Below are 24,841 nucleotides of genomic sequence, written 5' to 3'. Positions count from 1 at the left end.
TCCGTACTTACCACCAACTGTTTGTCAGTCTGGAGTTCTACCTATCAGATACACTCTTGTTTCCCTGCAGCGAGTTATCTTCACTACCGGTTCTACAGCAGTGAATGACTCAAGTCTTCAAAAGCGTGAAGCCGCAGCAGCTGTCGTAATTAGCGTCACGTTAGCGCAGTAGGTTTCCAGAATGCACATGTGACGTCCGAGCTTGCGTGCATGCCTTCTTCTTCCTCTTGTACGTAGCCGATAGGAGTTGCAGAGGCGACCACAAATTAAATTTTCCTGTAACGTACTTGAATTTAATTACAGTAAGCAGCCTTGAGTTTTCAACAGAAAACAAAACACAGACCACTGGAACAAATGGGTTCGAGGGCAATTTTTTTTTGCTTAAAAACCAGCAAATTCCTGCTATCACTTCTTGTATTGCTACCATTTTGTTCTAATGCATGATAACAATAAACTAGTATGTACTAAAAAGTGTAAATCCCTATTTGCTTTGACAAAATATGACAAAATTTTGCACTACAACCATATCATCTAAACGGTGTCGAAGGTATTTTGAGGACATTCAGGATTTACTACTTTCACAATTGCGAGGAGTTTCACATTGTGTGCATATACATGCCACTGTTGCAATGAGTGACGCGCTGTTGGTCTGAATGCTCGCTATGAGGAAAAATACCGTATCGCTCTCATTTTAGTCCTTGTGATTGTATCTGTAATAATAGTAATTATTTGTTAGTTGGGCAGAAACGTGCTACAGATATACGTAAAGACAAGAGTGGTTCGTTGTTATTTACTCAAGAGACGTCTCAACGCCCTTGAATAAGTAAAGACAGAAAAATCGTGTTCTAAAGAAATACTACCTTTATAAACGAATTATATAATTGGTCACATTGCTGCGTAAGCAAAAGCTTAAATTTCAGCAACGATCGCGTTGATTAATTGGAGAAACAAATTAATAACACTGAATCGGCTAGTGGTTCGGGGATAGCCTGCGAATAATCCTCCGTAATGGTTCCTCCAGCGCGTCCATCCTTTGCTCTAGCTCCTGAAATGAAGAAATTTTTGTCAGTAAAAGATACAGCACATGCCATTATGCTGTATTTGTATTCTCTGTTATTATTATCGGTGGCGTTGTAAAGACAACTAGGGCGCAGGAGCATTTATTTGTTTATTTCATATGCCCTGAAGTACCCAAGCATTACAGAGGGGAGTGTGATACATGGGTAAAACTATATTAATAATTGCTATAAAGTTATATAATGCTAGCGACATGTGCATCGGAAACCATCGTTAAAGAAACAATGACATTATTACTCTAAAATTACAATTACATAAACATAGCTGAATCAATGTCACGGTGAATATAATCTTCCATATGTGTCCCTTCAAAAGAACTTTCGCTGCAGTTCGAAATTGCTGAATTCCCGTCTTCTGTTTTGTTTTGCTGTATCTATTTTTTTCAATATTGCTACAAATGGACGTATCGAGTATTCCTGCCATTTAGCTGCTTGTGTGTCACGGGGGTGTCAGACTAGTCAAGCTGCTATTACGCAGCTTTTATGTAACCATCATGGTTGTTTATGTATGCTGTGTCCTTGTGTTAATGATAAAGTTCCGTCAGTCAGTCAGACTATTGAAGAAAATCAAAATTCAGCGAGAAAGTGCACAGTCTTCGATTGACAGAATATCAGCGTTGATAATGAAGACATTGACGATCATTTATTGCGGTGATGAAAGAACACAATACAGGCGTGAACCATAGCCCCGACGTTTTACCCCTATAGTCGGGAAATTTAGAAGACAGCGTCATTTCCTCCTCAAAGCAGTATGAATATGAGCCTGCACCAATGAGCGCGCACTCTAGAGTGATGTCATGAGACGGACAGCCGGTGAATCCTTCATCCGGCTCGTGAACGGTACTGTTTCTTTAGTCGCGGAGGTAATCGGTGGTCGCACTCCGGTCATCGGGCCCGGACCTCTCTTGCCTTCATAACTTGTATCCCAATATAGCAGGCATAGGCGTGCGCACAGGGGGGGCAGAGGGGGCGGCCGCCCCCCCCCCCCAATCATCTAAGAGGGGGGGCGCAAAATCTGCCCCGTACATTGACCCTTCTAGTCACCTAAGAAGGGGGGGGGGCGCAAAATCTGCCCCATACATTGACTTAGTAGGGTGGGGGGGGCGCTGCGATGAACCTTTGCCCCCCACCCCTGATGAGGAACCCTGCGCACGCCTATGATAGCAGGGGCCCCAAGCTCACCTCAGCTAGCGGGCCGCAGTCACTAAATTTAGTCTCGGGAGGGCCAGGACAGTGAAGGTGAGAGAATCGAGGGGGGGGGGGGTTACCAAAATGTCAGCCAAATCTTTTTCAGGTACGACCCACATATAGATAGGGGAAGACATTTCCCACGTCGTATATATGGATCATTTCTGAAGGGGATTTGGTGTCAGGACTCGAGAAACATATCGTTACCGAGCTCCAGGATGTCTAAAATCTAGATGCCGGTTCTGAAATATAGGTTGTCGAACCATGGTTATGTTTCCACACATGGCGACCACACGGGGTGCGGCTTTTCTTTTGTCTTATTAGGAAAATAAGAGAAATATGGCACGAAGAAAGTCATGTCTGAACCTGGCCGGGCCACATGCAGCCCGGGGACCGCCTGCTTGTGACCCCTGCACTATAGTGTTATGAAATCTACGCTGGTTTAGGCTCGTTGAAGCCGCAAATAACAAATTTCTGGAGGCGCCCCTCATCCTGAAGTTAGGTGCCTCCTAGTGTCATTCGCATGTCGGCGTTCGTATGCCCTATGTTACCTCGGTCTATTTCTGTTTCGCGTGTTGCTGAAGCTAATCTCAGCTTCAGCAACACGCGAAGCTGAGACTATGAGCAGCTGGGGCCGTTGCGGTTCCGCCAAGTACCGCAACGGCCCCAGCTGCTCATAGTCTTTCAATAACTAATTCTACTAACTTTAATTAACTATGCTGACAGTTAATTGGCCCTTATCCTGAATAAAGTTATGATTTGATATCATATGCATCCGGTATAAGTCTTAACAAGAACATGAACCGTCTATTTATTTTTAGAAGACATTCAACAGTGGAGCAGTTTAAGCCGAGCGTTAGTCCGTCCGTCGTGGCCAAAAGACCTCGCATTGCCTAGCAACCCCTGGCGCATTTGTGCATAGCTTCACGCTCGCTTCGCTATCTCGCTATCTAGCCGTTGCCTGAAAAGGCCGGCTACTTGGCCCAAAAAAGCTGGGCGTAGCTTGCACTTGTGGCGCAAGGCTAGATACACAACGGATATGATGTGCACCTAGCTGGTCCTGGCCCGAAGCTGAGCACTACTGGCTGTCACCCGGCAACGCAGCACTCGTCTCTGACGCGGGGGCTCGTAGCAAGACTGAAGACTCGCTTAGAGTGATAGAGTGAGACTTGGAAAGTCTGTGCATCGCCTCGCGACGCTTGGCAACACTGGCAACATTTTGCAAAAACTTTGCAATGCCTAAGAACACCTGGCATAACCTCGCAATACTTAGAAAAACTTACCATAACCTCGTAAAAACTTGGCAAAAACTTAGCGAAACTTTGAAAGGCAGGAGGAGCTAGGTGCCTATCAACTCCATTGTGTCTCTAGCCTTGCGACACTAGTTCAAGATTCACGAAGCTTTTCTTAAGAATGTTCCTAAAACCGGAAGTAAACGCTCGACCGGAAGTACTTGGAAGAGAAACAAGAGTGTCACTTGGTGTTCGTGCCACTAATAGTGAACCACCAATAGGGAGTTGCTTTCTCGGTCGTTCTCGAGTTGTTTATCTTAATTATGCACTGACTATAGGGAATAAAATTCACTTGACTCTCTGTTTTCATGCCTTATTTTAGGAAGCAGGAAACCAATTAGCCCGTCATTTCTGACTTGAGACCTTCAGCAGACTTAAAAAAATTTCATCGACGATTACGATACTGCCTAATGCGAATTCTGAGCGCAGCTTCGTGTTGGGGCAACGCCAAATGTGTTTGAAGCTCTGGCTTTCCGCCATTCTAGCAATGTAGCATTCGTTACATGTTGCCACAAAAACTGCCAGCGCTCGAGTGCTACGCACACCACTCTGTGCACTGCAGGCGTCGCGAACCAAGTGAAACACCGACAGCCCCGTTACGAGAAGCGAAGGCAGTCGCAGTGCACGTGCAAGCGCTGCATGCGCACGAGCTCCGACCGAGGGGCCAGCGCGCCTGGCGGAGGAAGAAAGCGAGGTTAGAGGCCAGTGGCTCGTGATATCGACAGACTCCGCGTTTGCTCTCTTTCGTCCTCGTTCGCGCTATCGGTTACGCCGCCGACGCCAACGGCGACGCCGCTCAATCGCAGGAACGGGTGCCGAAGAGTTGCGCCCTAAAAGAGAAACTCGTTTTCTTGTATGACAGCTGGTGAAAATGCAGTGTTACGCACACTTGTTGTTTTGATCTGGTGATTGGGTGCAGCTGTTCCTTCTTTCTCTTTCACTATATATATTTGCGAGCTCTCATATTAAACGTTAGTTGGAAGTAAGCGCTCGTGCTTGCCGTGTTTCCTTGTTCTTTGTGTAAGCAGTCCGCGCTATAAAGCTTGTAACGATGGGTTACCAACTAGCACGAAACCACGCCTTGCTCTAAAACAAGCTTGCTAGTGCTCAAATATGAGCAAACTGCAAACCGATAGCTATACTTACCTCTATTTTCTTCTTCAAGTCCTGGACATCAGCAATCGTTGTACTCTCTTCCGTGCTCTCGTCACTGTGGGACCCCTCCTGTCCTATGTGACCTAGGTAAAACAGTCAAATTCACGCAGCGGTTATCTTTAATTAAAGAGAAAAAAGAAACAGTGACATTGTACGGTCTGTTTGCGCTTATAATAGGGTGTTCGTTGCGTTAGAGAGGGCAGGCATCATAGCGCCTCTTTTTAATTTTTATCTTTAACTCCTCGCTTCTATCCCTCCTTCTTTGAAAGAATAAGCAGACCACGTCTGCGTCAAGTCTGCAATGACTCGCAAGGCTTCTGGACATCGTACCTTAACATTCCGCCATCTACCTTCCTCTTTCAAGCACTATATCATCATAAGGGACGCGTCCTTAGTCAAACCCTATTCGATAAAGGATTTCTTCCACAGATGCAGTGTAATTCATTTAACATATTAATTCATATTTGCAGCAAAAGTTTATAGGAAAACACAATGTGTGGGGTTTTGCGTGCCAAAAGCACGCTTTGATTATGAGGCACGCCGTTGTGGAAGGCTGCGGAAATTTTAGACCATCTGGTGTTCTTTAGCGTGCAGTGACATTGCACAGTACACGCGCCTCTAGCATTTGGCCTAGATCGAAATGCGACCGCCGCGGCCGGAATTGAACCCCCGACCTTAGGGTAAGCAGCCGAGCACCGTAACCACTGTACCACCGAGGCGGACACATCATAGAAAAAAAACAGCAGAAGCCCGGCCTAGAGTCTCTATATTAGTGGGTGCTAGTCCTCTCACGCTCCTAATCGCTTGCTACACTGCCTTAAGTATCTTTAGTGAAGTTTGTATTGCTGCCCATGGAAGCTTGTGACTACCGTGCGGTCCTTCCACAGTAGTTCAGTGGCCATTACGTGCGGCGGAGACGGCAATGGCGTGCGCCAGTGGCCTCATCGTGGTGGGTTCTATCCCTGCCACTTCTTCTGGCTTTGAAAAGCAGCGTTATTCATGTGTGCTTCCTTCAGGTGGACGTTCAAAACAACAGCTCTTTGCTCTACCACGTTGTGACCCGAGATCAGATTATTATTTTGGCAAAGGAAATCCCGGTATGTATTTCAGTTATGTTTGCCAAAACGCCAATTCATGGGAAATTCTTCGACGCTCAGGGAATAATAGCTGTTATTTCGAGCCTTGCTTTTTACGACTGGCTATAAAGATGCTGAAAACTTTTCATCATCACTTACCATTAGTATTAGCGAGCGATGTGCCAGTAGTGCACACACAAATTGCCAGATACAATTACGCCATAACTTATGCGCCAACTTTCTGGCACGTTCCGGGGGCAGGTTAGAAAACGAGATCTTAGAGACTTCTTACACCTGGCGTAGACAGGGGGCAGGGCGGTTCAACCCCCCCCCCCCCCCAGAAAATTGTCAATTTGCCTTGTGTATATATGCACACACATACGAACACACGCACCAACCTGCATAAAAAGTGATTGAACCCGCCCTCCCCCCCCCCCCCCCTTCCCAAATGAAATTCTGGCTAGGCCACTGCTTCTTACATTGCGCGGGCAGAAGTTCCATGCATTAGCTGCCCGTCAGTGGCATTGCAGATAAGGAGTTTGTCTTCTTGATGCGTTAGAGGTTTCGTGACGTCACGCTGGTGATGTCCGCTCTTTTTTCGTTTATAAATATTCCTGTCCCTTCAAATAAAATTTAGCTCGAAGTTCGCACCTCTCTGTTGTACGTGTACTCTTTCTGCCATTGTGTTTTCTTACGCCGCCTTTTCTTAAATTAAATTCTCTACAGCAAGTCAACAATTTCAATCTGCTTAGGCGTTCGGCAAGCTGTGGCATATTTAACTATTGCGATTCGACAGCACCAGGCAAATTCGTGATATATTTGCCGCGCTCGGTGCGTTGCCAAACTAAACAATAATATTCTCGCGGAGACCTGTCGTTAATATCAGGACTTCTCTTCACGTTGCACTACACACCTGATATCGGCGCATATGTTAATTAGAGCATCGCGCCCTTTCGTCGAATCTAATGAAACGTGCTATTTTTTACATTTTTTTGATGTGCTTTTAAATCTCCGCGCTCCGACATTTAAAAGAGGAATCAATAACACAAATGAAATTGAGAAAACGGCACAATGTAACTTGACTAAATGTATATCTTGATTAATGCACTGATCCTTGCATAGCGTTCCCGGAATAGAACACAATAAATGCGACCAACATAGGAAAAACAACTTTGTGCAAACCAAAAGCTTACTTAGGGCTGCTTAAAATGGTGGCCAAGAAACTTGGAATACTTTTTTGTGGCTAATTTTTTTGTGGCTCAAAATAATTGCCGGGGTTTCGCGTCCAAAAACTACGATATGACCATCAGGGATGCCGTATTGTAGGGTTCCGGAAAGTTCGACCACCTGGGCTTCTTTAACACGGACCTGAATCTGGGTACACGGGCCTCTAGCTTTTCGCCTCCACCGAAATACGGCCACCGCGGCCGGGATTACTACCACGATAGCGTTAAATTGGTCGTTTCGCCGAAATTTCTGTGTCGGCGTCTCGGTGTCGTTGGTTGTGAGAGAAAAATCAGCGTTGTCCATGAGTGAAAATTCGCGATAGATACAAATGAATAAATAAAAAAATTAGGTTTGTGTGGGAATCGAACCCAGGCCTTCTGCGTAGCAAACTGCGGTTCTACCACAGAACCGCGTTTTTTTTTTTTTGCTTTATTGCCTGTTTCCAGACATGAATTACATTACAAGAACATAGAATAAATAACAACAAATGGTATCAGTCCTACTGGACAGACATCTTGAAACTGCTTCTGAAAAAAAAAAAAGCCCTATATGAATGTCATGTAATGCCAAGAGTCTCCTTAACTAAGGTAATGTTGTGCGGCACAAGCGTACAATCGCGCCAGGCGTCAAGGCATATGAATGGCGTAACGAGTGAGTTAGAAAGCACTCAGACATCTGTAATCATCATCATCAGCAAAAGCACCATAACGTGAGCAGCTGCGTAGAGAGAGAGAGAGAGGTTTATTTGTAGAAAGGCAGAGAGGTCGGCCTGAGCGATATTATGCTCTACCCTGCTACTCTACACCGGGGGTGGGGAAAGGGGAGAAAAAGAATGATGGATGACGATGGTAAGTAAGAGAAGGTGTGTGGAGAGGGTATGCGCATGCGCAGTAAGGGTGGTCACGCCGCACACCACCACCACCGGATTGAGCTCCGCCTTAAGATACTTCGCATCTAAAAACTTTGGTAGAGTGGGAATCGAGCCCAGGCCTTCTGCGTGGCAAACAGTTGTTCTACCACACAACCGCGCCATTACTTAAAACTGCTTCTAAAAAAAGCCCTATACGAATGTCATGTAATGACATGCCAAGAGTCTCCTTAACTAATGTAATGTTGTGTGGCACAAGCGTACCATCGCGACAGGCGTCAAGGCATATGATAGCGCAACGAGTGAGTGGTTTAAAGCCCACCCGTTAGAAAGCACTCAGACATCTGTAATCATCATCATCAGCAAAAGCACCATAACGTGAGCAGCCGCGTAGGTTCGCTTGTTGCCTTACGGAAGCGTAGTGGGTACTTCGCTGATTCGCAAAGGGAAGAATTATGTCGTAGTGCGCACTGCGCAAGTATACTTGCTGTAGGCATTGTAGGATAGTTTTAAACGGCCAGTGTTACGCGAACAGACGTTCCTTCCCTTGCGGCATGGTTCAGGTGTCCACCGAGAAGCGAAGTGAGGCTACCGATTGAGAAGGGGATGCGAACGGGGCCCGGTTACGCTATGGCGTTCTACACTTGTAGGCGAAGCTCAAGCGTCCTCCAACTGCGGTGGTTACAATGACAGGACGAACAGGACTTCAGTTTCTGAAGAGACGTACAGATCAAATAAAGTGCTTACGACACTATAGCACCTGCAATTAGACACTCTCCTTTAAAAACGAGATCTTTGAATGATCCTCGTTCAGGGAATGATCGGATCACATTTTCACCGCTTGAGCGTTCCGTGCCAAATACGAAGTAACAGATAAGCGTCCACCTTTTCCAATTAAGCCACGCGAGAAGTATATGTAGTCCGTTTTAAGATGAGCACCATTACACAATCCACGTAAGAAAACGAAGCGGCCACCTGGATGTGTTACCCGGACTGTTCTCCTTTTCTTACTGGGCAGGCAGTGTTTATGTGACCTTGGACAGTCTTGAATGCCATTTCTTCACTACAAAACGGACACTGTACGCCTAGGTCCGGACACCTTTCTTCATGCCCCTGAAATTAAAGAAAAAAGGAACTTTGTACAAATCAGGCATGTCTATTGTAATTGCTCTTCTCCTAGAGAATATAGTTCAATCCTGCAAAAAACTGTTGTGCAGAAACCGGCAGTGTGGAGGAAGTCTCACGAAAGAGAAAAAATTGGGAACCTTCAGCGCTGTGCAATGCACTGTCTTTGTAGAGCCATGCAATACGATGAAATGACAACGCAAAGAGAACTGCAAAAGTGCAATGGTGTCATTTGCTTCAACCTCGCGGGATTCATGGCTCAGTGTCATGCCTGCACCCGCACACCACACCCCTGTCAATGGGACCAAAAGCGACATAGAACCTGGGTACCCCCCACCCTTTTCCTTTTAGGGGCGAAGCTCCTTATGCCGTGGGTCTGTCCATCCTCCGTTTGTAGGTTTCTAGGTTTGTAGTAGCCACCTCTAGTTCGTGAGAAGCGTGCGTTCTGGTATGCAGTAGAAGAAGAAGACGACGTGGACGAGTGAGACTCTCGTGTGTGTTCGCCTGTGTGGCATTCTTTCTTCTTTACTGCGCGCGTTCTGGTATGCAGTAGAAGAAGAAGACGACGTTGACGAGTGACACTCTCGTGCGTGTTCGCCTGTGCGGCGTTCTTTCTTCTTTATTACGTCCCGTGTTTTCAACGATACCCGAAGACAACATTTCAGAAGTAACGCGCCATGAGGCTCCCTCTCGATACGCTTTCTCTTTAGCTCGGAGTCGCCAGATGGAAGACAATGCTGCGGAACGGAGGGCACGGAAGGCGGCGGCAGCGCGCACTCGCAGACAGAATCCTGAGGTGAGGGCCCGCGAAGCCGAAGCTGCTCGACAAGCTGCACGGCTGCGGCGAGAAGACCATCCGAGGGACGTGTATAGACCTGGCATTTTCTAATTTCTAGTTGCAACCCGTACAAGAACCGCTGTCCGTTCACTTCACGGACCATAAAGCCGTGATAATGAAGGGACAACGCAAGCCAAGCATCATCTAATTAAGAAAAATAAACGTTTCATGTTTGTAATATGCACACAGTGTTTCTCACTCTCCGTATGATGATTGATGGGGCGTTACACAGAACATTCACGGTTTACCGATGATTCTCTCCGGAGCTTAGCCCCACTCATCATCATTCACCACGTGGATATGCTGTGATTTTTTTTTTCTTTCCGAGTAGCACTAGGGGTTTGAGGAACGGACTTACTTCTGCAACTCAAAAGGCAGCGCTCTCTCCTCTCTTTCGGCTGGCTCAGCTCTCTTGGCAGTTCCCTTGTTCCACTGTATCTATTTGAGAACGACAAACCAACCTTTCTCATCATAGCCAACTTTTGTGCACCACCGCGGCGTGATGCCAGCAGAGCTATCGGCGATGCTATTTCTTCATTACACGAGTATCAAACAAAGATTCTTGGCGACTGTCAGGGCACTGTTGTTTCTTTTCAGTAGGAGTCGTTTCCCTGCGCGCTGCAACACGTCGATGTGTCGCATCCACGTATAGTTGAAACACAGCCCTAAGATTTTAAGTGGAACGCCATACGTTGGTACTACTGTCAATGCTTCTCTTTGATTGTGAAACTGTCATTTTTTCTGCCGCAATCATTGCATGCTATTCTACCGCTTCACCGACCTACAATACTTACCAATGTACGGCGTGACGTCAAAGCCCCTCCGACAAACCAGCGAGGTCCGTACACATCGGTGCTTTTCCTCGTCCCCTCGATAACCTCAATCCGCCTTTTTCACGATGCCACTGCGCATGCGCCCTTACCCTAGCGGAAAATTCGCGAAACGCCTGGTCTCGGAGGCTTTCGTTCTGGCTATACCAGTTGTTCCGGCCCCTACCAAAACCCTACCAAAACGGCAGTGGGCAGCACAGGAAAATGCAAAAGCCGGATTTCGCTATACGACCTCACCTGCGCGACAGTCCTCCCTACTTCATTAGGTGCTACTCGCTCATTTTTCTATCAGCAGTGAAGAGCCGATCGCCGACATTGAGAACGTGCAAAAGGCCAGACAAGGCTGTTCGCATTGAAAGGCGAAGCGATCTCTTACTGGAATCTCTTTCTTTTCCAAGGCAGTGTTGCAGTGTCTACAGGTTCCAATGTCCCTATCAAGCGATGCTTCATCAGAAGTAGGTGGAGCGGAGTCCGAGGACTCGTCCTCAGTCAGCTGCAACGAAGAATGGCGACCACAGTCAATGATTGAGTCAAGAACATCAAGATATACTAGTTGATTTCAATAGGCACCAGTGTCCTAAGCCGCGCGAAAATATTATGCTGCTACATTACAAATTTGTGAGACATTTGTTCTAGCAGAATCATAGTTTGAGCTAGATGGTACTGGTTCATAACTGAGGAAACTTTTCGGCGCAAAGTCAACGAGGACACATAACACAAAGAAATTGGCGCCCGTCCTGTTTCTTTGTGTTATGTGTCCTCGTTGAATTTACGCCGAAAAGTTTCCTCAGTGTCAACAACTTGAAGCAAAATAATTTTACAGGAATGGTATAAAATAGATAAATTAAAGAGCCTCTAAGCCACCTTCGATAATTGTCTAGCATTTCAAGTAAACGCGCATCAATATCAAAATGGCGTCACGAACAATGCCAAACGCGACAGCGCTACGAGCCGCAGCCGCCCCACGAATTCCAATGAACAATATCTTTTCTCTCCGGGCCTTTCGGTAATCCTCGGCGTTTGACGTGACGTCAACATTCAGTCTGCTCATGTCATCCACAGAAAGAACATGTTTGTCTGTTCGCAGGTACGCGCGCTCGCTGCTCTATCTCCTCGCACGGCGAACAGGAGAACTTGGCTAGTAAAAGAGACGCAGGAGCGTAGCCAAGGAAGAGGGGTTAATCCCTACCCCCAAAAATTTTCAGTTTTGCTTGCGTATATATATGCGCACACATACAAACGCACGCACGAACATACTAAAAGTATGGCTGAACCCCCCCCCCCCCCCCCGAAAAAAATTTCTGCCTACGCCCCTGGAGAGACGAGTCGATGGACGAAGCATTGCGAAGGAAAGAGCGGAACGAGGGAGGGCCTCTTTTGGATCATCAAACGCGTGTAACTGCGCTATTACGATACTGTTTCAACCAATTTCACGGCTGCGTGTTCGTTGTAGGCTCGTGCAGAGCTGCAACACCACAACTAAATTCCGACATCTGGGTGGTTTAGGGGCTCTTTTAAAGGGCCCCTCACCAGGAGACCTAACGAATTTTAGTTAGACATTGCACGTTGTTGCGGGCCCAATAAAGGGCATTTTGCCACAAGAGTTTTTCTAATCGGTCGGTTAGAAGCTGAGAAAAACAATAATTTCTAGCGGCGCGAAACCATGATGCGAGGAGGTGAGCTGCAAACCCTTGCCGCTCGCCCCGTGTAGCCTTCGCAAGCCAAATCCCTTCCCTGCCCTCTTCGGCACGCGAGCAGAAGGATCACATAACGCATACGCATGAACACGTCATGCGCACAAAATGTCACGAGTGCATGACGTGCCCGAACCAGCCCGAGCCCCCGAGACGCGAGCGGTGTTGTGGCGGCGTTCTTTGCGATTCATCTCTGCAAGTTATGCCGAATGCGCCCTCGCCGATCACTTGGCTTTTAACCTATAACTGAGCACGAAAGCTGCAACATTTGTACGGACGCGAGACTAGCGGTGTGCCGCATAACATCTAGTTAGACGCGGGAGGATAAATGAGCCTAATGAGCGCTGGATCGCGGTAGAAAATTAGTTTCTTTGCAAAGGGTGGCGTCTCCACGATGCGCAAAGCGCGAGAACACGAACGCGTGCGAAACGGAGGTAGATTAGTCTCGAATCTCGCTGCGATTCGCAGTAAAAATTAAAAAAAGAAAACGCACACATTTCGTTTGCGTGTTTTATCATTGCTCTCAAGTTTTATTCATCCATTCAAGCAACAAATTACACAAACTACACGTCGTGTCAAAATAATTATCACAGTGTCACGTGCTACTGTTGGCGACGTCAGAGCACAGTCGTCTACGTAGAGGAGCGACGTCACAGCACTACCATCTACGTAGGGCCATTCTCTCATGTACGTCATCCCCTCATTCTCTGGGCGCGCGGACGCGAGAAGAAGGGAAAGCAGCGTTCAGCTTGAAATTTGACCCATTTACGCGGCGCGTAGCGTTGCAAATTTTGGCAGACGTAATCGTGAACGCCGAGTGCATGCATTGCGCTCGTCAGCTCAAAATTGTCAAACCTGGTGAGGGGCCCTTTAAGGCCGGTGATTATCTTTGCTGTAAGGTTACCTGGTTGTCCTCTTATAATGAATTAGTCACAATTTAAGCATCATACAACGAACCTTTTTGCAGGTATCTTCTCTGATATGCCCATGTAATAACACGAATTCAGGCAGATCTACACTGTGGCATGTAGACAAAGTGGTGGGAACGGAATGAGCGCAACGTTTCATGTATTTCGAGATCAAAATAATAACATCTATAAAGTCCATTTTAAATAGCGACAGGCTTTGGCTCGCTGTACACTCCAGGTTTTCATAGGTGTGTGTACAAACAAGAACGACGTATTTGTGAGTTAAAGAACTGTGACGCTTGTTTAGATAAAAACTTTGTGTTCATATCTAATTACTGTCAGTGGCAATGCCACTCTTAGTGAAACCAATGCAGATATCACTTAGTTCCGATAGACCGCGAAAAGTTTCGCTATAATTGGCAATTTTTGCTGGGAAACACTGTTGCATCCATTTGTTTGTGCTAGTATTGAGGACGGAAGAACACGTGCGCACTAGTAACAAAACATCCAACGAAGAGAATTCTAACCAGCTGTCTTTGTTGTGTGAAGGAGGGCTGTGTACTACATGTGCACAACATCTAGTCAACAGGAGGTTGGTAATCTACCTCCTGTTGGCTGGAGGTAGATTACCAACCTCCTGTCGACTACATGTTGTGTACATGTGAGATACATTACCAAAATCCTGTAGATGTCAAAATATGGTCACACATACACTCCAGGCCTATATGCAAGTTCTGAACTGAGGTCAGTGGGCAACTGAAGTGCTGAAATTTGGTTTGAAGCGACTACAAATTCTTAACTCTATCTCCACGGTCGTGGGACGAATGTTTGTTGCAGGATAGAAACTGCCTAGAAACAACACGCGATTTCTAAGTGTATCTATTCTTGCTGTTTCAGGGGTTCAAGAATGCACATACCATGTCAGCGTCGAACTTGCTATCTGAACCTGTGTGCGTCGCAGGTGCATCAAATGCTTGCGGTGGGTTGCCCCACAGCCGCTCCCTCTTTTCTTCGCCCCTTTGTGGTTCAGTCTCACTGCGGGCCATCGCTTCTGTCTGAGTATATGGAAAGACACGGAGCAATCAGAAAGATAAAATCAGTTTTCAAAGTATGTTTTTCGTTAATTTGTTGCTCTTTTTTCATAAAATGTATTTTAATTGGACATTACGCGACCCCCCTCCCCCAATACCGCATACCACTTAATCAGTCCATCGCAGAAAAAGGAAACTGCCTGCGATATGGTTTCATTACCAGTAAGTATAAGTAATTTCCTTTACAAAAAAATACAGCGGTAAAACTCGCATCGCACATGCGATATCAAAATGCCGGCCCTCCCTTCTCCTTACTGTTCATCGTGTCAGGAGACTGTTCGAAACAAAGTAACGTCCGCTTATTTTCCAAGTGCACTTGCTGCTTTTATTCTACCTCTTTGTCATACAATAGATCATACTTTCGACACATAGGCGCCGTCATTTTGGACTATTAAATCAATATTTTCTTATTTTGGCATGTCATGACGTTGAATTGAAGAGGTCATGAAACATCGAATGCACCGATCCAACGGTTGTCACGCGTGTGCGTCTACCTAGCACTGTTCGTATAACTGTTAAAAATACAGAACGGACAAGGTAAATGTCAAACAGCGAAGCCGAACCCCATCCGTAGAACAGTCTGTAAGTCACCCTGCACCTGCCAGAGGCGTTCAAAATCGCGTCTTTCACGTTCTCCTGTAAGACAAACCATGACATCAAACGCACCTCAGTAACAGATTTAGGCCCTACCCAAAGAACAGGAGTTGCTGTAGATGCCTACTTCACCCATAGCTTTAAATATCTAAACCAAATAAATATGTTTGCTACTCCCACTGTTCCATGCTTGCCGTCAAGGGTGCAAGCAGCAGCAATGCAAAGAAACTTAAAATGTACCCTAATAACGTCGGTTCTACACACAAAACCTTTACGGTCATCATTAGATGTATACTACTGCCATGTTTTAATTCGCAGGATTAATGAATCTTCCTATGTTGAAAAAATGAAAGGAATAACTGCTTTCAGTCTTACAAGTAACAACCCTCTTTACGTTATTTGAGAAGAGGATGGCCATTCAAATAAGAGGACTGTAAAAGAGAAAAACGAAGCAAAGTGTGATCGTATGCTATTCGCCATAATAATAAGAGTAAAAAAAAAGGAACCTACATCACATCCCCTGTGCAAACTGCAGTGCTCGTTCAAAGAGCTAAGAGCAATAGAAGAGCCCGGCAGGTTTCTTTACATTTACCAAAGCGTACACCAATTCACTCAATAATAAAATGTTGGGCAGTTATTAGACGGTGAGCTTATTCATCAGGCTGAATTCGTCAAGATTAATCTATCAAATACTTACGTAGGGTGGTCTAACGGATTCATCAGCGTTCTCCAGCAGTTCCGGGTGCTTACAACTGATATGGTTCTGCAATCAATGGTATTTCATTATTGGCATATAGTAAGATTTTACACTAGCGACTGGGCGTGCATTACACATGCCTTACGTAAAAAAACAGTGAACCTAGGTATACATTTATTTGGAGTAAGGGAACTTTACATTCGTTAAGTGCAACGCCACACTGGATCACGCCGGACTAACTTTCTGCACTTCATGTTTTAGAAAGCTCAGCTAAAGCTATATACGAGAACGTTTTTGAATTGAGAATTCGTAATTCTGCCGCCGCAATCGCGATTTTAACCCTTCTTTTTTTTTGCTAAGCGGAGAGTGGAGAGAGATACTCTTTATTAGAAAAACAGAGATTTTTGCCGGCGTCTGTATACCGCTAGTATGCTACTCTGTGTAGGGATGGGGAACGGGATTGACAGACTAGAGAAGAGAGGGAAGAAAATAAAGCAATCTTTTAAGCGATGCTTCCACGTTATTAGAAACTTTTACGAGCTTGCCCCCCAGTAGGAACATTTGGCGCAGAAAACACGCTAAACGATGGAACGAAGGAAGGCGCATATACCGCCGTATAGCACTGCTTTCTGCGCTTAATCATGAAACAACCAGCACTTCTGAACATTTCAACTTCCTCAGTGAGCTTGCCGATAGTTCTCTTGAGGAGTTCGGGAAATATTTGTTAATTTGCATACTACTTGCCATCTCTACATACGAGACATCTTTGACTAATCTGAAGCAAGTCTTCTGCCACAGAATTTAACACATTTTAGCACACTTCAATCAGACAACTAAGTGTAATGCCAACATTTGGGCATTGGTTTCCCATGTCATCCTTTAAGGTTCGTTGCACTTGAGGAATATTTCTTTCGTTCTTTCCAGGGGCCTATTTATACTCTTAGCACGTATCTGCTGAGAGAAAAAGAATATCTGAAAGACTAATTGGTTCGTTCTAATCAATATATGAGCACATCGAGAAACAGTGCACCACGCAAGCTGAAGCACGCAGAAAGATCGAGCGCGAACTTTCTGCGTAGCTACATTGCCGGCAGGAACATTCCAGCGTCCTTAAGAAGATTCTTTTGAAAATTTTCACATCTTTTCGCAAGATTATCGCTGAGCACAGTGAAATTGTAATCTTTACTTCGTTCTATGAAACAGCCAGCTTTCGCGACCCTAGGATGTTTTGATTTTCCTCGAATTTGAATAATAACTTCACGCGTCGATATGGTAGCTGAGTGTAGTTCTTATTTATATGGAATCGTGCAAGTTATGCTCAGGCAGAATAACTGCGATTAGAGGTATACAATGTTACCAAGTTCCTTTCTGTTGGAAGTTATCTTTATTATAGGGACATCACACTCCATGTTATGGAAAAGAGGAAAAGCTTACGGTGATGTTTGTGCACGTATGTTCTTCTTGGCATGCCGGACAGTAAACTCTCGAATTTCGTAATTTGTTGCATCCCTCTGTCCTGGCCTGGAAAATTGAGCACAACGAAATAGTTAAGGGTGTTAACCTGATGATTTTAGGAGGCCTTGCAGGAGCCCGGTGACACTTCAATTTGACAAAAAAAATATGGATAAAAGGCTGAAATCACGGGGCCTCTTTGCTTCTTATATCTTCTGGTCAAAGCAATTTGCTAAGTGGATGATAGTATTGTCAGTAGAACGATCACCATTCAGGTACTCAGTTTCTGTACCTTGTGACGTGGAGAGAGTTGATCCTGCCTTCATGCCTAAATTGTGTGCAATAGAGAAAAAAAAAGCTCCGTACATTCCTTAGTAATCCTCATTAAAACGATAATTGCTGCAGTGAGCTGTTGATATTGTAGAAATAACATCGCAATTCGATTAAGTCCCAATAAGATGCATGAATATTGAACATAAAGGATAAACAGGTAAAAGTGCAAAATATGAAATTTGCAATTTGCCTTATCCAGGAATCTTGAGAATCAAGACTCTATATTGCGCAAACAGAAAGAAAACATCAAATTTCACTTGCTCTGAAACATCTTTCCCTCGCGTAGAATCGGCATATCTGTAGAATACTGTCATGGAGTCATTCAAGCAGTGAAATCTCTGCTGAAAAATAGAGGTGTATATTGTTGCATTTTCTTCAGCAAATATCTTTTCTGCAATTTTCAAACATTCAATGGACTAAAACGTATGTTATTACAGCGATCGTAGACAGCTTCGTGATTTAGGCTACACTTTCAGTGTGTGTTTTCTGAATCTTTTGTTTTATTTTCGAAAACGAAACATTCGAAACATTGCACGGGCATCGGCAACAAGTGTTTCAGTCTTTCTTCAAAAATAATAACGCTCATTTAAATCGTTATGTGTAAGGCTCACACGACGAGTAACAAACTACGTTTTGTATATAAACGTCAATTCGAGGCATCAGCAGTATTTCCTACACATTGCGAGCCAAATACAGATTACAGAGTACCTCACTTTTGGTAATACGAAAGAACAAGTTACTTAGCATTATTCAGATATAAAATGTTTAGAAAATAACAAATCAGTTTGTGGGATCGAAAGAGCGCCGCTTTCGGAACAAACGAACACAGTCCACGCCGTCGAGCAACGAACACGTGTACATTTATTAACCGATTTTGCAACTGTGAGCTGGCCAGCCGAATCTAACAAGTAACTGGTTACATGTCAAATAACCGAATAAAACACAAAGAGAACACAATGCACACAAACAACATAACACATAGAATGACCGCAAATACGGTGTCGCCGACGTTCGGCTCAGCCTGGAAGCCCGTGGGACCGAGCCGCGGAATCGCCTCCACGGGGCTCCCACGGGAGACGAATGTCCACACGTCGTCCTGTGTCCATCTTTTCCTGTGTGTCATGTTATTCGCGCCCCCCTTTTCATCATGGACCGTCCACAGCCTTGCCAAAAACAAAAATCCACGCATCTCCACGAAGCGAATCATGACGAGTGGGCGAAGCTCTGGGTATCGTATGGGTGAGTAACGGTAACGTTACCCGAGCGTTGCCCCATATAATGTAAACTGAGTGACAGAAAGGGACATAAAGTGACATGAAGTGACATAAAGAGTCGACGACAAAGCTAGGTCCTAAGGTCCACAATGTCTACGTTGAAGTCGCCGACTAGTATAAGGGGTTTGTGCTTGTAGGAGTTTTATATTGTTTTGTCATAATTATGATTGATATTAGTCTATTGCTAAACCTGATTCGATTTTACACGGCGCTGTGCCTTGCGCACGGACTCCGAATGAACACGGACGCCAAACGGACGGACAAGCCTCGGCCTTAAGGTGCTTCGCCCCTAAAAAGAGGTTCGCTGCTCGTTCGCTTACCACGCTGACAGGGCGGCGCAACCTAGGGTGAATCGATGCCAGCGGACGGATGCTCTGAGAGTACCCTTTATAACGGGGCAGTGACAATGTGAGGCAGCGCCCAACGTGGTGCGTCCCACAGTCCTTTGATTCACATCCATTTCTGATTGCACATCTGACCCCATGAACACCACTGAGTTCCCGAATGTAAGCTCCAGAACCTTTAACCTTCCCACAGACGTCGAAGCACCTATCCCCATAATGATCTGTTCTTCATTATTGCAGCGTTCCTTTTTTCCTTTGCTGCCGAGGCTTTTAGATGCGAAGCATCTTATGAGCAAGCTTGATCCGGTGGCGTCCGCGCTCCATTGCGCATGCGCCTACTCTCTTTCCCACTCTCCTCCTTTACGCAGGTGTTCGGTCGCCTTCTCTCCTCTCCTTCCCCGCGCTGCAGCCGCGGCGCAGCCTCTCCTCCCACGTGATGCAGCCGCGCCGCAGCCAAATACGGCCTGTCCCCCACTCTCTTCTCTCCCTCCCCCATTTCATATAAGCGCGTGCGCTCGGTCGGCTTCCGTCATTCTCGCTTCGCTCCCGTTCAGATGAGTTGTAACGTCAACGTCGGCGCCAGTTGCTGCAGCACTCCAACCTCTGCCGAGATCGAGATCGCGGAGCAGCAGCAGCGCAGGGCTCGCTACGTAAGGATAACACAAATACTAAGTGCAAACCGCACACACTAACGGAAACGCCGAGTGAACGTAAACTGAAACTTGGTGTGCACCCCCACTGCTGCTTCGCATCCCCTCATGATTCCCTTTAGTGGGACATGGTGTAATTTTTTCTTGCACCTCCATGTACCTATCACCCTCATTTGCCCATACTCCGAGGTACTTGTATTCGCTTACCCTAGGTATTTTTTGGCCCCGTATTGACACCGCTGAATCATTGGGGTCATTGAATACCATCAATCCACATTTTGTTGCACTAAATCCTAGTCCTAGAGCTTCACCATCGCTTCCGCATATATCCGCCAGCCGCTGTATATCATCTCAGCTTCCCGCAAATAAGACAATATTTGCGGACAGCCGACAAATAAGACAAATTAGACAATATAGCACTACCGCGGGAGCAGCGCCATCCCTCGCACGGCGGCAGAGACGCTAACCACGCTAACTCGCTGGATGCCAGGGCGCCATGAGGCGAAAACGGCTTTACAGGGAATGATAGCACACCCCTCCCCCCCTCCCCAAGTTGTGCGAAATGAAGCAAGATGGAGGAAGCGCTATGCTGGCGCCATTAAATGGCCCTGGCGACTCCTTTTCCGGAAAGAGCAAACGAGAATAATAATAAAGCCAAAGGCATTAAAGAATCCTGCAAATATTGCAATCAGACATCATTCCATATTGTACAAATTGGAAAAACGCTCTACCATTAGGTCACTTCAACTGAACATAAAACAAAATATTTCGCTTAACCTTGCATACTATTGCGTTTAAAGTCTACTACCGGACTTCGCTTACCCGCGTAGAAAGCTCAAAGTGAGGACTAATGTTTGTGCCACATAATGACGCAAACTTTAAGAATACAGGAATGATCATTACCTTGCCTTTGGTAGTCCTTTTCTTGTCTTTTGAGCAGATGTAACTTGGGTACTCGTTGAAGCATTCATTACAGACCTTGTGATCGCATCTTAGAGTGACCCATGTTTGCATATAATTCTGGCACTCTTCACACGCGTCAAGGTTCTTCGGCCTTTTTCCAACAAGCTCGCACATAACTTCTTTCTTTTCTGAGATTGCGATCTTCACGTATGTTCTGTAAAACACAGAAAACTTTGGCATGATTTTCGCTTATCCTGAACGACGAGCACGTCCGAATTCGTGACATCAGGCAATATGTACAATTTTATTTCAAAAAGATTCGCTCTCTATAAGATATAAAGCAATCTCATTACAACCAATTTGCATTAAGGACCATGCAAAAGTTGGTCACCACCTGCGAGTCAGATACACTGCCAGCATTCCAACACTCCAAGAAAGCTACCAAAACGTGCAAATTGGAAAAAAAACTTAGAGCCGGAGAGCAGAGGCAGTGACAGAGTGGCGGCTACTAACAATTAAATGACGTTTAATGTCGAACGAAACACCTCCACCCAGGTCCGTACTGCACATGCGCATAGGTACCCTAATAAACTACTGTGCTGATCTTATCGATGCAAATCACCGCTTTTCAAGTAATTCACAATTTTTCTTGCTCAAACACAGAGAAGGAGCGCTTACACAAACTTGTATTCCTGTTTTTAAGGATGCCTCGTTGCGACGCTTCAAGTGATTACCTGTCCTCTTTCTCAACCTACTCCTTCAGTAACACAAGCAAGCGGAAATATCCGTTGATCCGAGCGGCAAACAAGTATGGCGCGACCTTTCCAGTCGCAAGATCCAGAGCTAGTGGTCTAGGCAATATACATGCAACAAATAACATGCATAAATTCAGAATACACTGCAGGTATTGTTAGACCAAGTACAAGCGCTGTCCCTAAGTAACATATTAAATGAAGAAACGAACCCTTCACTGTTTTTCGCCATCTTGCAGCTTGCAGAAACTGCACCGATAAAAACTCAACGACAGCGTGGGGTGTGACTCTTGGTGCCGGGCGCAAAGCCGCGATATTGCGGGCTTCGTACTTTCCTCTTCGTATTTTCTTTCTTTATTCTTTTTTGTTTCTCTGAAGCCTCGCTTCCGCGCCTGGCTCGATAAGCGGTGACTCACCGAGCGAAGAATAGATCCCCTGTTGGGAGCTTACGCGGTACCTCAGTTGTCTGTCCAATGGCTCACTGTAGACTAAAACGATTGATTTAATGTTGCTAATATTTCTCTAATGAATGTTAAAGAAATTGTATACCATTATGTGAATATAAATAAGTTATAACTTACAGTGGCGGGCATCTGAAGTAGGAGATAAACGGCTAAGTGAGAGCTTACTGTACTTTTGTCCCGAAAGCATGTTCATATCTTGTTTTTCGTCTGCTTGATTCGCTGTGTCAGGTTTAGTTGATTACAACAAATCTTAACGACACGGAAGTTTCTAGGAAATGGAAGCTTTAAGTGATGAGGATTTGTCGATAAATGAATGGTCGTTCTAGCCAAGGTTTCGACATGAAGACGTGTCAGAATGCTGAAGTTACGCGCCTTTCGTTCTTTTCTGGAAACTTAAAAGGAGATGTTCTCTTGACTAAAACAACCTAGAAACAGAGTGAGCAAGGTATACAAAAACAAGGGGCTGAGGAAGGCACTTGCTGCGCTGGCGAAGGCAGGTACACTTGTCGAAAGGTTGGCTCCAGCAACATTTCCTGTGAAACGATTTGTGTGTGCGTGCGTGCGTGCGTGCGTGCTTGTGTGTGTGTGTGTGTGTGTGTGTGTGTGTGTGTGTGTGCGGGCGTGCGTGCGTGCGTGCGTGGCGTTGGATACGCTTTCGGTTGGTAGGTAGGGCCATCAGTCGATTCGTGGTTCCAAATGCCCGGGATGTAGCTGAAGAAATTCTATGCGCATTCAAATAACAAATTTAACAACACAATACCTTTAAATCGGAAGCATTTTTTAGCGATACAAATGGTACTTTGGCCGTTTCTATCTATCGGTCTAGCCGCCTATGCCTGGGCGCTTTCGTTGTCGTCTCCTTAAGATGGTCTATACCAAAATTGACATAGCAGGACAGCAGTACACGACCAACACGATACACAGGTCTTGACAAAAGTAACGAGAATATCCTATCGCGTTCATCGTGAAACCCTTTCCACCAGTAACATGTGGCACATACTCGCATACCACGGCCTGGGGCATGCGGGTATGCGACACAGATGACTCACAGTTTGTACCAGGGACAGCGAGAATATACTATCGAAACCTTGACAGCACCGCTTTAAAGAGCCCTTATCGCAGAAAATGCTATGCCAACGTCGGCGGCGTTGTCGATGAGCGAAGAATCCCCATGAAAGCAAATTCACACTTGGAATCGGACTCGAACCCAGGCATTCTGCATGACAAGTCAAGTGTTCTACCACAGAGCCACGCCAGTGCTTGAATGTGCTTTGTAAAAAGACCCTACAGAAGTGTAATGTCCAGGCGACTCGAATTTTGCTTGCTGTCTGGACTATCCGCTTTTATACCGATGTGATAAGCAGTACATATGTACTCCTGTGGATCAGCAAGGTATTGTGAAATGTTGCTCGAATATACCAGGAACCGTTGCTTATAATGTGCGGATCATTGCGTCGCGGCTTGCACAAGACAGATACGTCAGATGCATGCCAGGTGTTGTTTACAGGTTGCCATTGTCATGCGGGCGTGCATATATTCGACAAACCGGGCGATGCATTGAGAGAGCATCTGTCTTCTCTGAGGGCTCCAGGCGGTTAGCACTTGCCCTCAGCCTGCAAAGATTGTGGATGCGAGTCGATGGTGAGCCACACAGATTGTTTGTTCCCACACAAGCATCACAACACATTCAGAACATCAGAACATTATCAGAGAAGGGTAAAGGTGCATAAGCCATCCGTCTGTTGAACTTAGCGAAATATAGCTGCGATCTTTAAATTTCAGATTTTCATCCTGATTAAGGCGGGAAAAAAGTTTCTTTTCATCTCTTTTAGTTTAGTTTGTTTGTTTTCTGGACGCACGCGTATGGTCTACGTGTTCTGGCTTCTTGACATCACTTGGATGACTCCGCTGATGCGTGGTTGGCTATTGTATTTTGTTTCTTCGCGCCGTTCCTATGAATAAACTTTAGTTGTGAGTGAGCGCTCGTGTCGTCGCCTTCTTCGTACTTTGTCCTCGTCACTTTAGCGCTGCGAACTATCCAAAATGAACTACCACCAACTAGACCAAACTTCCCTTCTTGTGAAGCAGAGCTGCCTGATTTTTTTTTCCAAAGCAGTTTCAACACGTAGCGTGGCTCTGTGATAGAATACCTATCTACCATGCAGAGTGTTTGGGTTCGATTCGTGCTGGGATCCTGATTTTTATTCTTTGCATTCGTCGGGGGTCAATGCTGCCGATGTCGGTTTTTCTTTACGCTCTCGCATTTAAATTACCAATATCTGTTCTCGCCATTCCTGGGAAAATATAAACTACCGATCACTTGTGGCGCATACCCGCTTACCGTGGTCCGTGGTATACGGGTATGCGCCACACGTGCATAAAGGAAAGGGTGTGACTGCAAACGCGACAGGATTTTCACGTTATTCATGCCATGGGCAAACAGTCTTATTCGTCGAACTCTCGTACCCTCCCGTGCCAATTTTGTTCTACACCAAGCTAAGGTGGCGATCACGAAAGCACCCAGACGTAGGAGGATAGATAGATAGATACATAGATAGATAGATAGATAGATAGATAGATAGATAGATAGATAGATAGATAGATAGATAGATAGATAGATAGATAGATAGATAGATAGATAGATAGATAGATAGATAGATAGATAGATAGATAGATAGATAGATAGATAGATAGATAGATAGATAGATAGATAGATAGATAGATAGATAGATAGATAGATAGATGGGTACTGACACAAACATTATTGTTTGGTGTAGTTTTCCCTGCAATATGTTGCTGGAAGCCTATTTGTAATAACACGGCACATCGCTTGCTGCAGCGCGCGAAGGATAATTAATTACAGTGTGTTTATTACCGACCATTCCCAGTTTCAGTTTGGGAGACCTTCAAGAATGACAAGCCAGATGGCTGGATGGATATTAGGAGCATCCCCATTGAATCGGGGTGGCGGCCTAGCTCTTTAGCTACCGGGTCAACTAACGCCGCCTAG

The 24,841-nt window shown here is 45.5% G+C and overlaps 1 protein-coding gene across 1 annotated transcript; it reads right to left on the bottom strand.

Moving 5' to 3' along the window:
* Positions 1–8,866: 8,866 nt before the first annotated feature.
* On the bottom strand, positions 8,867–21,663 carry LOC119402637 (uncharacterized). Its single transcript, XM_037669760.2, has 7 exons — positions 21,580–21,663; positions 20,616–20,829; positions 17,094–17,180; positions 15,660–15,725; positions 14,195–14,332; positions 11,052–11,168; positions 8,867–8,995 (listed from the first exon to the last, which is right to left on the bottom strand). Exons 1-7 carry the CDS (start codon positions 21,597–21,599, stop codon positions 8,867–8,869), a joined length of 771 nt encoding a protein of 256 aa, XP_037525688.1. The 5' UTR covers positions 21,600–21,663.
* Between the last annotated feature and the right edge of the window lie 3,178 nt (positions 21,664–24,841).

Source organism: Rhipicephalus sanguineus, chromosome 8 (assembly GCF_013339695.2).
Source record: "Rhipicephalus sanguineus isolate Rsan-2018 chromosome 8, BIME_Rsan_1.4, whole genome shotgun sequence".
Classification (NCBI taxonomy): Eukaryota; Metazoa; Arthropoda; class Arachnida; order Ixodida; family Ixodidae; genus Rhipicephalus; species Rhipicephalus sanguineus.
This window is presented reverse-complemented; position numbering and strand designations above follow the sequence as displayed.

What these genes read in the sequence shown, in the direction of transcription:
- LOC119402637 (XM_037669760.2), bottom strand. Translation starts at nt 21,599, where the DNA reads ATGGCGAAAAACAGTGAAGG. An exon ending in ATGGCGAAAAACAGTGAAGG is followed by an intron (nt 20,830 to 21,579) that starts GTTCGTTTCTTC and finishes TGTGTTTTACAG; the next exon opens with AACATACGTGAAGATCGCAA. An exon ending in AAAGGACTACCAAAGGCAAG is followed by an intron (nt 17,181 to 20,615) that starts GTAATGATCATT and finishes TCAATTTTCCAG; the next exon opens with GCCAGGACAGAGGGATGCAA.